This window comes from Oncorhynchus clarkii, chromosome 17, assembly GCF_045791955.1.
Source record: "Oncorhynchus clarkii lewisi isolate Uvic-CL-2024 chromosome 17, UVic_Ocla_1.0, whole genome shotgun sequence".
In the NCBI taxonomy this organism is placed as follows: domain Eukaryota; kingdom Metazoa; phylum Chordata; class Actinopteri; order Salmoniformes; family Salmonidae; genus Oncorhynchus; species Oncorhynchus clarkii.
In genome coordinates, this window is record NC_092163.1 from 2,162,262 (window position 1) to 2,177,496 (window position 15,235).

Sequence of the window (15,235 nt, forward strand, 5' to 3'; positions counted from 1 at the left end):
AGAGAGATATTTATAACTGGTCAGAAATGTCCGGGTCAACTAGTCCATGACAGCAGGGGATAGTTGGTTTTTTAGCACATAGATAATGTTGTAATTTTTTTGGTCACTCAAATGAATACATATTAGACATGGTAAATGTTTAGAATTGCACGAAAATTAGCTTTAAAACAGCAACATTTTCTTTGCACCCCGATGACAAAATGTGTAGAACTGCAGGAACTTTAAACGTGAAAAATCCTCTCCACCAACAAGAGGCGTGTGAACGGTGTGTGTCATGAACAGTGCTGGTGCCCATAGAAATAGACCTGTATCTGATGCTGTCTGGACAGTAGTAGTGTGGCATGTCATACCTTTTCTGGCCGGACAGCATTAAATACATGGGCTACAGATAGTAAGACAGAGGGGCGCTGTTTCGCTGGCTAGTTTCAGCAGAGAGGAAGAGGCGAAGAGAGAGGGCTCACCCGCTAAAAATCTGTCCTCAATAAGCCCAATGCGTTTCTATGTGGCATAATATGCAGACTTAAACTTGTCGCATGCGTTCCCGCGTTTGGGACGATGGTTGACATTGTTAGGGCGGGGACATGAGCATCTCGTCGTTATTTACAGATCTCTGGTTTCAGCCATTCGCTAATTAGAAAGGTAAATTGGCAGCTGCGCTGTTTGGATTCTGGCTTCCCCTAAAGTAAATGTATCTTTTGTTAAAATATTTTAAATACTCCTCCTGTCTAAATAAAATAATTCACAATTCATTACCAGAGAGCTTGACTCAGCCACAGAGTCATTACCAGAGAGCTTGACTCAGCCACAGAGAATCATTACCAGAGAGCTTGACTCAGCCACAGAGGGCCATTACCAGAGAGCTTGACTCAGCCACAGAGGGTCATTACCAGAGAGCTTGACTCAGCCACAGAGGGTCATTACCAGAGAGCTTGACTCAGCCACAGAGAGTCATTACCAGAGAGTTTGACTCAGCCACAGAGAGTCATTACCAGAGAGCTTGACTCAGCCACAGAGAGTCATTACCAGAGAGCTTGATTCAGCCACAGAGAGTCATTACCAGAGAGCTTGACTCAGCCACAGAGAGTCATTACCAGAGAGTTTGACTCAGCCACAGAGAGTCATTACCAGAGAGCTTGACTCAGCCACAGAGAGTCATTACCAGAGAGCTTGATTCAGCCACAGAGAGTCATTACCAGAGAGCTTGACTCAGCCACAGAGAGTCATTACCAGAGAGCTTGACTCAGCCACAGAGGGTCATTACCAGAGAGCTTGACTCAGCCACAGAGAGTCATTACCAGAGAGTTTGACTCAGCCACAGAGGGTCATTACCAGAGAGCTTGACTCAGCCACAGAGAGTCATTACCAGAGAGCTTGACTCAGCCACAGAGGGTCATTACCAGAGAGCTTGACTCAGCCACAGAGAGTCATTACCAGAGAGTTTGACTCAGCCACAGAGAGTCATTACCAGAGAGTTTGACTCAGCCACAGAGAGTCATTACCAGAGAGTTTGACTCAGCCACAGAGAGTCATTACCAGAGAGTTTGACTCAGCCACAGAGAGTCATTACCAGAGAGCTTGACTCAGCCACAGAGAGTCATTACCAGAGAGTTTGACTCAGCCACAGAGAGTCATTACCAGAGAGTTTGACTCAGCCACAGAGAGTCATTACCAGAGAGTTTGACTCAGCCACAGAGAGTCATTACCAGAGAGCTTGACTCAGCCACAGAGAGTCATTACCAGAGAGTTTGACTCAGCCACAGAGAGTCATTACCAGAGAGCTTGACTCAGCCACAGAGAGTCATTACCAGAGAGTTTGACTCAGCCACAGAGAGTCATTACCAGAGAGCTTGACTCAGCCACAGAGGGTCATTACCAGAGAGTTTGACTCAGCCACAGAGAGTCATTACCAGAGAGTTTGACTCAGCCACAGAGAGTCATTACCAGAGAGCTTGACTCAGCCACAGAGGGTCATTACCAGAGAGTTTGACTCAGCCACAGAGGGTCATTACCAGAGAGTTTGACTCAGCCACAGAGAGTCATTACCAGAGAGCTTGACTCAGCCACAGAGAGTCATTACCAGAGAGTTTGACTCAGCCACAGAGAGTCATTACCAGAGAGTTTGACTCAGCCACAGAGAGTCATTACCAGAGCGTTTGACTCAGCCACAGAGAGTCATTACCAGAGAGCTTGACTCAGCCACAGAGAGTCATTACCAGAGAGTTTGACTCAGCCACAGAGAGTCATTACCAGAGAGCTTGACTCAGCCACAGAGAGTCATTACCAGAGAGTTTGACTCAGCCACAGAGAGTCATTACCAGAGAGCTTGACTCAGCCACAGAGGGTCATTACCAGAGAGTTTGACTCAGCCACAGAGGGTCATTACCAGAGAGTTTGACTCAGCCACAGAGAGTCATTACCAGAGAGCTTGACTCAGCCACAGAGAGTCATTACCAGAGAGTTTGACTCAGCCACAGAGGGCCATTAGCTCCTTCAAATAAATAGCTGTGGATTGTTTCAAATCACAAGTGTATAGGCATATACCTATTGGGGGAAGCCAGCAGTTTAGGCAGTGCTGATTATTGACTTGGTCTAGCTGAATATTGACTTGGCCTAGCTGATTATTGACTTGGCCTAGCTGATTATTGACTTGGCCTAGCTGATTATAATCAGGCCTAGCTGATTATTGACTTGGCCTAGCTGATTATTGACTTGGTCTAGCTGATTATTGACTTGGCCTAGCTGATTATAATCAGGCCTAGCTGATTATTGACTTGGCCTAGCTGATTATAATCAGGCCTAGCTGATTATAATCAGAACTAGCTGATTATTGACTTGGCCTAGCTGATTATAATCAGGCCTAGCTGATTATTGACTTGGCCTAGCTGATTATAATCAGGCCTAGCTGATTATTGACTTGGCCTAGCTGATTATAATCAGGCCTAGCTGATTATTGACTTGGCCTAGCTGATTATAATCAGGCCTAGCTGATTATTGACTTGGCCTAGCTGATTATAATCAGGCCTAGCTGATTATTGACTTGGCCTAGCTGATTATAATCAGGCCTAGCTGATTATTGACTTGGCCTAGCTGATTATAATCAGGCCTAGCTGATTATTGACTTGGCCTAGCTGATTATAATCAGGCCTAGCTGATTATTGACTTGGCCTAGCTGATTATAATCAGGCCTAGCTGATTATTGACTTGGCCTAGCTGATTATAATCAGGCCTAGCTGATTATTGACTTGGCCTAGCTGATTATAATCAGGCCTAGCTGATTATTGACTTGTGTCTGTCAGTAAAAAGCATCTAAAATGTGTGAAGATAATGTGTCTTGAGTTTAACGCTGAGACAGGAAGAAGGGGGGGGGGGGGTGTGGGGGTCTCTCTCCAGAACGCTCTCAGCTCAACAGAATGCTCTCAGCTCTCCAGAACGCTCTCAGCTCTCCAGAACGCTCTCAGCTCTCCAGAACGCTCTCAGCTCTCCAGAACGCTCTCAGCTCTCCAGAATGCTCTCAGCTCTACAGAACGCTCTCAGCTCTACAGAACGCTCTCAGCTCTACAGAATGTTCTCAGCTCTACAGAACGCTCTCAGCTCTACAGAATGCTCTCAGCTCTCCACAATGCTCTCAGCTCTACAGAATGCTCTCAGCTCTACAGAACGCTCTCAGCTCTACAGAATGCTCTCAGCTCTACAGAACGCTCTCAGCTCTCCAGAATGCTCTCAGCTCTCCACAATGCTCTCAGCTCTACAGAATGCTCTCAGCTCTACAGAATGCTCTCAGCTCTACAGAACGCTCTCAGCTCTCTAGAATGCTCTCAGCTCTACAGAACGCTCTCAGCTCTACAGAATGCTCTCAGCTCTACAGAACGCTCTCAGCTCTACAGAATGCTCTCAGCTCTACAGAACGCTCTCAGCTCTCCAGAATGCCCTCAGCTCTCCAGAATGCTCTCAGCTCTACAGAATGCTCTCAGCTCTACAGAACGCTCTCAGCTCTACAGAATGCTCTCAGCTCTACAGAATGCTCTCAGCTCTACAGACAATTCTTCCACATAGATTATTTCATTGTGCAAATTGTTTTCCCTTTGACTGTTTATTGTAATAAATCCCCCATTACATATGTAACCAGTCAGGCAGAGTAAATGTTCATCTCTGTCTTTTGGTTACTGAGATGTCTTTTATTAATGCCTTGTATTACAGTCATTCACTCTTCTCAGAGTGGAAACTTTCTTTGCAGAGTTCACAACCTGCTACCCTTGTGAGAAACAACTTTGTAAATTTCACGTCAGCCTAGTGTCAATGTGTTTTGACCAGGTCAGCCTAGTATAACCAGCCTAGTGTCAATGTGTTCTGTCCAGGTCAGCCTAGTGTCAATGTGTTTTGACCAGGTCAGCCTAGTATAACCAGCTTAGTGTCAATGTGTTTTGACCAGGTCAGCCTAGTATAACCAGCCTAGAGTCAATGTGTTCTGTCCAGGTCAGCCTAGTATAACCAGCTTAGTGTCAATGTGTTCTGTCCAGGTCAGCCTAGTATAACCAGCTTAGAGTCAATGTGTTCTGTCCAGGTCAGCCTAGTATAACCAGCTTAGAGTCAATGTGTTCTGTCCAGGTCAGCCTAGTATAACCAGCCTAGTGTCAATGTGTTCTGTCCAGGTCAGCCTAGTATAACCAGCCTAGAGTCAATGTGTTCTGTCCAGGTCAGCCTAGTATAACCAGCCTAGTGTCAATGTGTTCTGTCCAGGTCAGCCTAGTATAACCAGCTTAGAGTCAATGTGTTCTGTCCAGGTCAGCCTAGTATAACCAGCCTAGTGTCAATGTGTTCTGTCCAGGTCAGCCTAGTATAACCAGCTTAGTGTCAATGTGTTCTGTCCAGGTCAGCCTAGTATAACCAGCCTAGTGTCAATGTGTTCTGTCCAGGTCAGCCTAGTATAACCAGCCTAGTGTCAATGTGTTCTGTCCAGGTCAGCCTAGTATAACCAGCCTAGTGTCAATGTGTTCTGTCCAGGTCAGCCTAGTATAACCAGCTTAGTGTCAATGTGTTCTGTCCAGGTCAGCCTAGTATAACCAGCCTAGTGTCAATGTGTTCTGTCCAGGTCAGCCTAGTATAACCAGCCTAGTGTCAATGTGTTCTGTCCAGGTCAGCCTAGTATAACCAGCTTAGTGTCAATGTGTTCTGTCCAGGTCAGCCTAGTATAACCAGCCTAGAGTCAATGTGTTCTGTCCAGGTCAGCCTAGTATAACCAGCCTAGAGTCAATGTGTTCTGTCCAGGTCAGCCTAGTATAACCAGCCTAGAGTCAATGTGTTCTGTCCAGGTCAGCCTAGTATAACCAGCCTAGAGTCAATGTGTTCTGTCCAGGTCAGCCTAGTATAACCAGCTTAGTGTCAATGTGTTCTGTCCAGGTCAACTTAGTGGGAACCTGAAGGCCCACAGCCTCTACAAGTTTCTCCCATAAAACCTCAAGCCTGCTTCATCTCCCACCTTCCTCCTGGTAAAGAACACTGTCCGAGTTCCCCACAGAGAACCTGAATCACCACATGAATGCCCAACGCTCTACCTCCTCAATGGCTTCCTGTCCCTTCCCGGCTGTGTATGATACCCCCTCTTCTCCTCTTCCACAAGACCCCATCACCTGCAAATAGAGACCTTCCAATATCCCGCCGTACCTTGAGAGTAAGCATAATTAATGATGATTGAGAACAGAAGAGGACTAATCACGCCCCCCTGCGGTGTACCATGATCCACTATGTAGCGGCTCCATAGAGACTTCCCCACCCTGACCTTTGTCCACTTGTTCTTCCTTCTTCCTACAACAGCTTCATTAGCAACCCCTTCCTTTCAGATCGTATCATACGTCTTCTCCACATCACAGACAGACGGAGAAGGTTGTGTCTGTCTGTCTTCACCTGGGCCTTCTTGACCTCTGCTTCTAGGCAGACCACTGGGTTCCGTAGTTCCCCTTCGATTCCTGAACTCACGCTGACGTGGCCTACTCTCCAGGAAGTTGGTCAGCCTCTCTGTACGCAACCTTAAACACGATTAGGGCTATTGGCCGATAGCTTGATGCCCTCGTTGGCTCCTCCCCTGGCATCTGGATTGGCACCACTACTCCCCCAGTAGACTCCATTACGTTATCCAGCACCTCATCTGGATTGGCACCACTACTCCCTCAGTAGACTCCATTACGTTATCCAGCACCTCATCTGAATTGGCACCACTACTCCCTCAGTAGACTCCATTACGTTATCCAGCACCTCATCTGAATTGGCACCACTACACCCTCAGTAGACTCCATTACGTTATCCAGCACCTCATCTGAATTGGCACCACTACTCCCCCAGTTCAGACTCCATTACGTTATCCAGCACCTCATCTGAATTGGCACCACTACTCCCTCAGTAGACTCCATTACGTTATCCAGCACCTCATCTGGATTAGCACCACTACTCCCCCAGTAGACTCCATTACGTTATCCAGCACCTCATCTGAATTGGCACCACTACACCCTCAGTAGACTCCATTACGTTATCCAGCACCTCATCTGAATTGGCACCACTACTCCCCCAGTAGACTCCATTACGTTATCCAGCACCTCATCTGAATTGGCACCACTACTCCCCCAGTAGACTCCATTACGTTATCCAGCACCTCATCTGGATTGGCACCACTACTCCCTCAGTAGACTCCATTACGTTATCCAGCACCTCATCTGAATTGGCACCACTACTCCCTCAGTAGACTCCATTACGTTATCCAGCACCTCATCTGAATTGGCACCACTACACCCTCAGTAGACTCCATTACGTTATCCAGCACCTCATCTGAATTGGCACCACTACTCCCCCAGTTCAGACTCCATTACGTTATCCAGCACCTCATCTGGATTAGCACCACTACACCCTCAGTAGACTCCATTACGTTATCCAGCACCTCATCTGGATTGGCACCACTACTCCCTCAGTAGACTCCATTACATTATCCAGCACCTCATCTGAATTGGCACCACTACACCCTCAGTAGACTCCATTACGTTATCCAGCACCTCATCTGAATTGGCACCACTACACCCTCAGTTCAGACTCCATTACGTTATCCAGCACCTCATCTGAATTGGCACCACTACACCCTCAGTAGACTCCATTACGTTATCCAGCACCTCATCTGGATTAGCACCACTACTCCCCCAGTAGACTCCATTACGTTATCCAGCACCTCATCTGAATTGGCACCACTACACCCTCAGTAGACTCCATTACGTTATCCAGCACCTCATCTGGATTGGCACCACTACTCCCTCAGTAGACTCCATTACGTTATCCAGCACCTCATCTGAATTGGCACCACTACTCCCCCAGTAGACTCCATTACGTTATCCAGCACCTCATCTGGATTGGCACCACTACTCCCTCAGTTCAGACTCCATTACGTTATCCAGCACCTCATCTGAATTGGCACCACTACACCCTCAGTAGACTCCATTACGTTATCCAGCACCTCATCTGGATTAGCACCACTACTCCCCCAGTAGACTCCATTACGTTATCCAGCACCTCATCTGAATTGGCACCACTACACCCTCAGTAGACTCCATTACGTTATCCAGCACCTCATCTGAATTGGCACCACTACACCCTCAGTAGACTCCATTACGTTATCCAGCACCTCATCTGAATTGGCACCACTACACCCTCAGTAGACTCCATTACGTTATCCAGCACCTCATCTGAATTGGCACCACTACTCCCCCAGTAGACTCCATTACGTTATCCAGCACCTCATCTGGATTGGCACCACTACTCCCTCAGTAGACTCCATTACGTTATCCAGCACCTCATCTGGATTGGCACCACTACTCCCTCAGTAGACTCCATTACGTTATCCAGCACCTCATCTGGATTAGCACCACTACTCCCCCAGTAGACTCCATTACGTTATCCAGCACCTCATCTGGATTAGCACCACTACTCCCCCAGTAGACTCCATTACATTATCCAGCACCTCATCTGAATTGGCACCACTACTCCCCCAGTAGACTCCATTACATTATCCAGCACCTCATCTGAATTGGCACCACTACTCCCCCAGTAGACTCCATTACATTATCCAGCACCTCATCTGAATTGGCACCACTACTCCCCCAGTAGACTCCATTACATTATCCAGCACCTCATCTGAATTGGCACCACTACTCCCCCAGTAGACTCCATTACATTATCCAGCACCTCATCTGAATTGGCACCACTACTCCCCCAGTAGACTCCATTACGTTATCCAGCACCTCATCTGAATTGGCACCACTACACCCCCAGTAGACTCCATTACATTATCCAGCACCTCATCTGAATTGGCACCACTACTCCCCCAGTAGACTCCATTACGTTATCCAGCACCTCATCTGAATTGGCACCACTACACCCTCAGTAGACTCCATTACGTTATCCAGCACCTCATCTGAATTGGCACCACTACACCCTCAGTAGACTCCATTACGTTATCCAGCGCCTCTTCACTGAAATGGGCCAACCTGACACAGCTCATCCTGCTCAGGTGAAGTCGACCCAAGAGACAACTGGCTGATGCCTTTTCTAATGCCTCTAAGGTATTTCAGACGGTTGCTAGGTGACCTCGTTACTGAAGACTGGCTGTTTTTTATGATTGTGTTTTGCTTTTCCTGTATAATGTTTATTTTAAATGTGTAGTTGAATGTGTTGATGTGTATTTTTTTTTAACCTTTATTTAACCAGGCAAGTCAGTTAAGAACAAATTCTTATTTTCAATGACGGCCGAGGAACAGTGGGTTAACTGCCTGTTCAGGGGCAGAACGACAGCTCGGGGGTTTGAACTTGCAACCTTCCGGTTATTAGTCCAACGCTCTAACCACTAGGCTACCCTGCCAACCCAGTATTGTGGTGCTATCCAGGGCTCATCTGGGAAAGAGACCTTGGTCTCAGCTTTGACTCTCTGTCAAAATAAAAGGTACAAAAAAAAATAAACCCAGCCTATTGCCCTCTTCACCTCTACCATAGTAGGGTGCATCCCCTCTCCTTCTGACAGAGAAACCCAGCCTATTACCCTCTTCATCTCTACCATAGTAGGGTGCGTTCTCTCTCTCCTTCTGACAGAGGAGAAACCCAGCCTATTGCCCTCTTCATCTCTACCATAGTAGGGTGTGTCCCCTCTCGTTCTCTCTCTCCTTCTGACAGAGAAACCCAGCCTATTGCCCTCTTCACCTCTACCATAGTAGGGTGCGTCCCCTCTCCTTCTGACAGAGAAACCCAGCCTATTGCCCTCTTCACCTTTACCATAGTAGGGTGTGTCCCCTCTCGTTCTCTCTCTCCTTCTGACAGAGAAACCCAACCTATTGCCCTCTTCACCTCTACCATAGTAGGGTGGTTCCCCTCTCATTCTCTCTCTCCTTCTGACAGAGGAACCCAGCCTATTGCCCTCTTCATCTCTACCATAGTAGGGTGCGTCCCCTCTCCTTCTGACAGAGGAGAAACCCAGCCTATTGCCCTCTTCACCTCTACCATAGTAGGGTGGTCCCCTCTCATTCTCTCCTTCTGACAGAGGAGAAATGCTTTAGCCATCGTCTCCGCTTCCTCCTATCTTACTGCCATATCCTCCCACTGGTCAACACGGGATCCTATCCCTTCTGAACCCCACTCATCCTCTTGATCGTCCCCCACACTTCTCGCCCTTCCAATGCTAGCCTTGTGTATACGGTACGAAAGTGATCCGTCGTTTTCCAGGAAGTAGCCTGGTAGTCTATTCCCTTTTGTAGAGGAGTTTTGAATGGTTTTGAATGGTCTTCATTGTAAAAACATCATCAAATTCATCTGGGAGAAGTACATTCATCCACAAACAAGAATATATTCTGAATGCTGATTGGCTGACAGCCTCGGTATAATAAAGCAATAAGGCCCGAGGGGGTGTGGTATAGGCCAATATACCACCAAGTTTATAATATTTCACAAATTTGATGATAGAATTGTCAAAGCCCGTTCAAAAAAAGATGGGGACCCCGGAAGCATGAAGCAGGACGACGCCCCTGATTACCGCTGTAGCGAATCGGAACGCAAGCTCACGAGACCTCTGGATGGTTGTACCAGGCTAGATCCTCTCCACTAAAACCAGAAACCACATATGTTGAAGAGGTGTCGTAGTAGTGGCATGCCGTAGTGTAAATGTCATCAACAACATCAACAACGATTGCGGACAATGAAAGGACTAGCACATTCACTATCTATACTTTTATTTCCATTGTTCACGTAACATGATTATGACATCACGTAACATGATTATGACATCACTTAACATGATTATGACATCACATCCATATCACTATACCACAAACACCTCATTCTGAAATGATTGTCCACACACACACACACGCTTCTTTCAGCAATATCCTACTCTGAACAATCTCGACATTCTAAAACAACTAACATCGTTTGCTAAGATTATGAACATTGATATTAAAAGACAAGTTATTGTAAAGTGTTAAGAACAGGGAAGAAGAGCTACTCTACGGACTACAAACCTAATATTTGGATTGTTGCATAATTAGCATATTTAATCACATGAATTAACCATAATAAAATAGAAAGAACAATGAGCACTTTATTAAAATGTTTATAGACACCACCGGCTCGTTTGCTCATGTCATTTCTCACGTTGGATTGACTGATGTGTGATAGTATGTTTTGTTTGTCTGCTTCATACCGTTCAGTCTGCTGTCGTTATACACCTTTTCATGCTATTCTCTTTCTTTTTTATAGTTTAAATGTATTTGATACAAATTGGCTTAATCTTGAAACCATTAACCTTTCACAAAAAACATTGCTCACTTAAAATAAAAAATACAATTCTTGCGAAACATGCATCAGTGTGCAGATATATATATATATATATATTACATTATGAGGTCATCATTGTTCATCATTCCCAGTCTAAACCGGCACCTCGTTAGGAGACCAACGGTCATCAAGCGGCACTCTTTCAATCATCACGATTATCCACCCTACTAGCATCCACTAACTGTAGAGGCTCCTCCTCTTCATCTTACTAGCTTCCACTAACTGTAGAGGCTCCTCCTCCTCCTCCTCTTCACCCTACTAGCATCCATTGACTGTAGAGGCTCCTCCTCTTCCTCTTCACCCTACTAGCATCCACTAACTGTAGAGGCTCCTCCTCTTCATCTTACTAGCTTCCACTAACTGTAGAGGCTCCTCCTCCTCCTCCTCTTCACCCTACTAGCATCCATTGACTGTAGAGGCTCCTCCTCTTCCTCTTCACCCTACTAGCATCCACTAACTGTAGAGGCTCCTCCTCTTCATCTTACTAGCGTCCACTAACTGTAGAGGCTCCTCCTCCTCTTCACCCTACTAGCATCCATTGACTGTAGAGGCTGCTCCTTCTCCTCTTCACCCTACTAGCATCCACTAACTGCGGAGGCAGCCTCCACTTCTTCATCATCATCATCAATACTTATGGAATACTCTTCACATCTTTAGTCCGAACCTCTTCAGTTTTTGTGTTCTGATGGATCTTCTTGTGTCGTCCCAGCTTCATAGAACTGGTGAATGTCTTACCACATTCGGCACAGCTGTACGGTCTCTCTCCTGTATGAGATCTGTTGTGTATCGTGAGTTCAGAAGCTTTTCTGAAGGTTTTCTCGCAGACAGAGCAGGAGAAAGGTCTCTCTCCCGAGTGTGTCCGTAGGTGTTCTTTCAGGCGCCCTGCTTGAGAGAAACTATTCCCACACACAAAGCAGCAGTGGGGTTTTTCTCCTGTGTGTAACTGCTGATGTCTTTTTAAGGCAGAGGAGAAGCTGAACCGCTTGTCACAATGGGGGCAGGGGTACGGTTTCTCTCCAGTGTGTACTTTCTGGTGGTCTTGCAGATGTCTTTTCTGAGTGAACTGCTTCTCGCACACAGTGCAACTGAAGGGCTTCTCTCCTGTGTGGATCCTCATGTGTAACTTGAATGCGGACAACTTCTGGCAATCTCTCCTACATATGTTACAGGTATAAGGACTCTCCCCCATGTGGACTTTGCTGTGCGTTTTGAGGTACGACGCAGTAGTGAAGCGCTTCCCACACACAGAGCAGCAGTGTGGTTTCTCTCCCGAGTGCGTCGGGTAGTGTTCCTTCAAACGTGACAGTTGAACAAAACCTTTCCCACACACTGTGCAAATGTGAGGTTTCTCTTCTCTGTGTAACTTCTTGTGTCTATTCAGAGCTATGGTGGAACCGAACATCTTGTCGCAGTCTGAGCAACCGTAAGGTTTTTCAACTGAATGCACACTCTCGTGTCTTCTCAGATGTCCTTTGTGGTTGAACTGCTTCCCACACACAGAGCAGCTGTACCTCAGAGCTGTATTGTGGTTCACCTGGTGTTGTTCAGTTTCTCCTGATGTTGACGGACTCTCCTCTGCCTCGGAACTCGGAGGATTGAGACGAGGAGGATCCAAGTCCAATCCAACTTCTTCTCCATCAGAATTGATCAGAACACCAAATTCCTCCTCCTCCTCCTCCTCATCTTCCTCCTTCAGTCCTTCGTTTTTAGCATTCATCTCTGGTGTTTGGTTGTGGTTGTCAAACTCAACAGGTTGTGGTAGTCCAGGTGGTAGATGGGTCTTCTGATGTTTCCATAGGTTGTGGGAACTGGTGAAGCTCTGGCCACATTCAGTGCAGCTGTAAGGTTTCTCCCCTGTGTGATCTCTGTGGTGGACTTTAAGGTCTGCTGGTCTTGCAAAACTCTTCCTGCATACAGAGCAGGAGTAAGGTTTCTCTCCTGTGTGCGTCCGGAAATGTTGCTTCAAACGCGATGATTGGGTAAAACTCTTCCCACACACAGAGCAGGGGTAAGGTTTCTCTCCAGTGTGTGTCAGCAGGTGTATTTTCATGGCTCCCAAATGGGCAAACTTCATCCCGCAGGTGGGGCAGTGGTAAGGTTTCTCTCCAGTGTGTGTTTTCAGATGTGCTTTCAGGTGTCCCTTCTCACGGAATTGGTTTCCACACAAAGTACAGGGGTAAGGCTTCTCTCCTGTGTGAATTCTCATGTGTTTTTGTAGCGCCGATAATTTTTGGCAGTCTTTTCCACACACTGAACAGCAGTGAGAGCTCTTAGCGTTGTGATTCTCCTGGTGATGTTCAGGTTCTCCTGATGTAGAGGGACTCTCATCAATGTCAGAACTCTGACTGGGATTATATCCTGTGTGAAAGAAATTGGAACAAGTTAAACAAAGCAGCAGACGAGTCAAGAGAAAATCCCCAGGTTTTACTGACATCCTGGCTGGAGGATTCCGGATTTCCTGTTTATTCCCTGCTGATTCCGGGAATCTTCCAACCAGGATTTCTGAAAAACCTGGGCATTTTGGGAAAGTTTACCTGACTCACAAACTCATCTCAACATACCAAGAAGAGAAGGATCCCAGTCCATTTCTTCTCCATCAGAATTAATCAGCCCAACAACTTCCTCCTCCTCTTCTTCCTCCTCTTCTTCTTCTTCTTCTTCTTCTTCTTCTTCTTCTTCTTCTTCTTCTTCTTCCTCCTCCTCCTCCAGTTCTTCAGTTTTAATCTTCAGTCCAAGTGTTTGCTCCTCCTCTTTCACGCCAACAGTCATCCCAGCAGTTTGAGTGGAGGATTCACTATGGCTCTGGTCAGAAGGCAGAGACTCTGTGGGTTTGTGCCCAGCCTGGTGAGAAAATAATAAACGTTTATTTAGGATGGAGAATAACAATCAAAATGGTTCAAATGGCCTTAAAATGTTATTTTTGGTCCACCAGCCACTCAAATGTCTTACCAGCTAAACTATTAATAATATCGGTGCTTAAATGACACCAACAAAACACAAAAAAAAACAGATGTGCATGCTTTGTAATGTTTCAACTAGTAAAAAGTAATGTGGTATTTAGTCCAATCACTTTTTTGTGACCCCGTTAATCAGCCAGTGAAAGTGCAGGGCGCCAAATTCAAACAGAAATCTCATAATTCAAATTCAGCAAACATACATCTTATACAATTTTAAAAGGTAATCTTGTTGTTAATCCCACCAAAGTGTCCGATTTCAAAAAGGCTTTACAGCGAAAGCACACTAAACGATTATGTTAGGTCACCGCCAAGTCACAGAAAAAAACAGCCATAAAGCAGAAATAGAGATATAATTAATCACTAACCTTTGATGATCTTCATCAGATGACACTCATAGGACTTCATGTTACACAATACATGTATGTTTTGTTTGATAAAGTGCATATTTATATCCAAAAATCTCATGTTACATTGGCGTGTTATGTTCAGTAGTTCCAAAACATGCAGTGATTTTGCAGAGAGCCACTTCAAGTTACAGAAATACTCATCATAAATGTTGATAAAAGATACAACTGTTATACATGGAACTTTAGATAAACTTATCCTTAATGCAACCGGTGTCTCAGATTTTTTTTTTTACTTTACGGAAAAATACCATGCAATAATCTGAGTACAGCACTCGGAGACCAAAACAGCCAAACAGATATCCGCCATGTTGTGGAGTCAACATTAGTCAGAAATGGCGTTATAAATATTAACTTACCTTTGATGATCTTCATCAGAATGCACTCCCAGGAATCCCAGTTCCACAATAAATGTTTAATTTGTTCGATAAAGTTCATAATTTATGTCCAAATACCTCCTTGTTGTTAGCGCGTTCAGCCCCGTAGTCCATATTAATGACGCCCGAGCAGACGCGCGTTTACTAGGACCACACGAAAAGTTTAAAAAAGTTCCATTACAGTCCGTAGAAACACGTCAAACGAAGTATAGAATCAATCTTTAGGATGTTTTTAACATAAATCTTCAATAATGTTCCAACCGGAGAATTCCCGTGTCTGTAGAAATGCAATGGAACGCAAGCTAACTTCCACGTGACCGCGCATGGTCAGCTGCTCCTGGCAGACCTCTGACTCGTTCCCCTCTCATTCCCCCTTCACAGTAGAAGCATCAACCAAGGTTCTAAAGACTGTTGACATCGAGTGGAAGCCTTAGGAAGTGCAAGATGACCAATATCCCGCTGTATCTTCAATAGGGGATGAGTTGAAATGCCCAGCCATAAGAAGTTTTTATGGCGGTGGGTTACCGTGGGAACGGGACTCATGTTTGTGCTTGTGAGATTGAGTCTGATTAGTAGAAGTGCTACGTTCTCTTCCCTAGCGTGTTGAAACTCAAACATTGAAAAACCAACCTAGCTTGTGAACAAA

General features: G+C 45.7%; 1 protein-coding gene across 2 annotated transcripts in view; it reads right to left on the minus strand.

Moving 5' to 3' along the window:
- Window positions 1-10,230: 10,230 nt before the first annotated feature.
- Window positions 10,231-15,235, minus strand: part of LOC139370048 (zinc finger protein 850-like) — a 31,254-nt gene continuing 26,249 nt past the window's right edge. For both annotated transcript variants that reach the window (XM_071109356.1, XM_071109355.1), the window contains exons 6-7: window positions 13,413-13,692; window positions 10,231-13,209 (exon numbers count right to left, since the gene is read on the minus strand). In XM_071109356.1, the coding sequence (XP_070965457.1) occupies window positions 11,483-13,209; window positions 13,413-13,692 (2,007 nt within the window). In that variant the 3' untranslated portion in view covers window positions 10,231-11,482. The remainder of the gene's footprint in view (window positions 13,210-13,412; window positions 13,693-15,235) is intronic.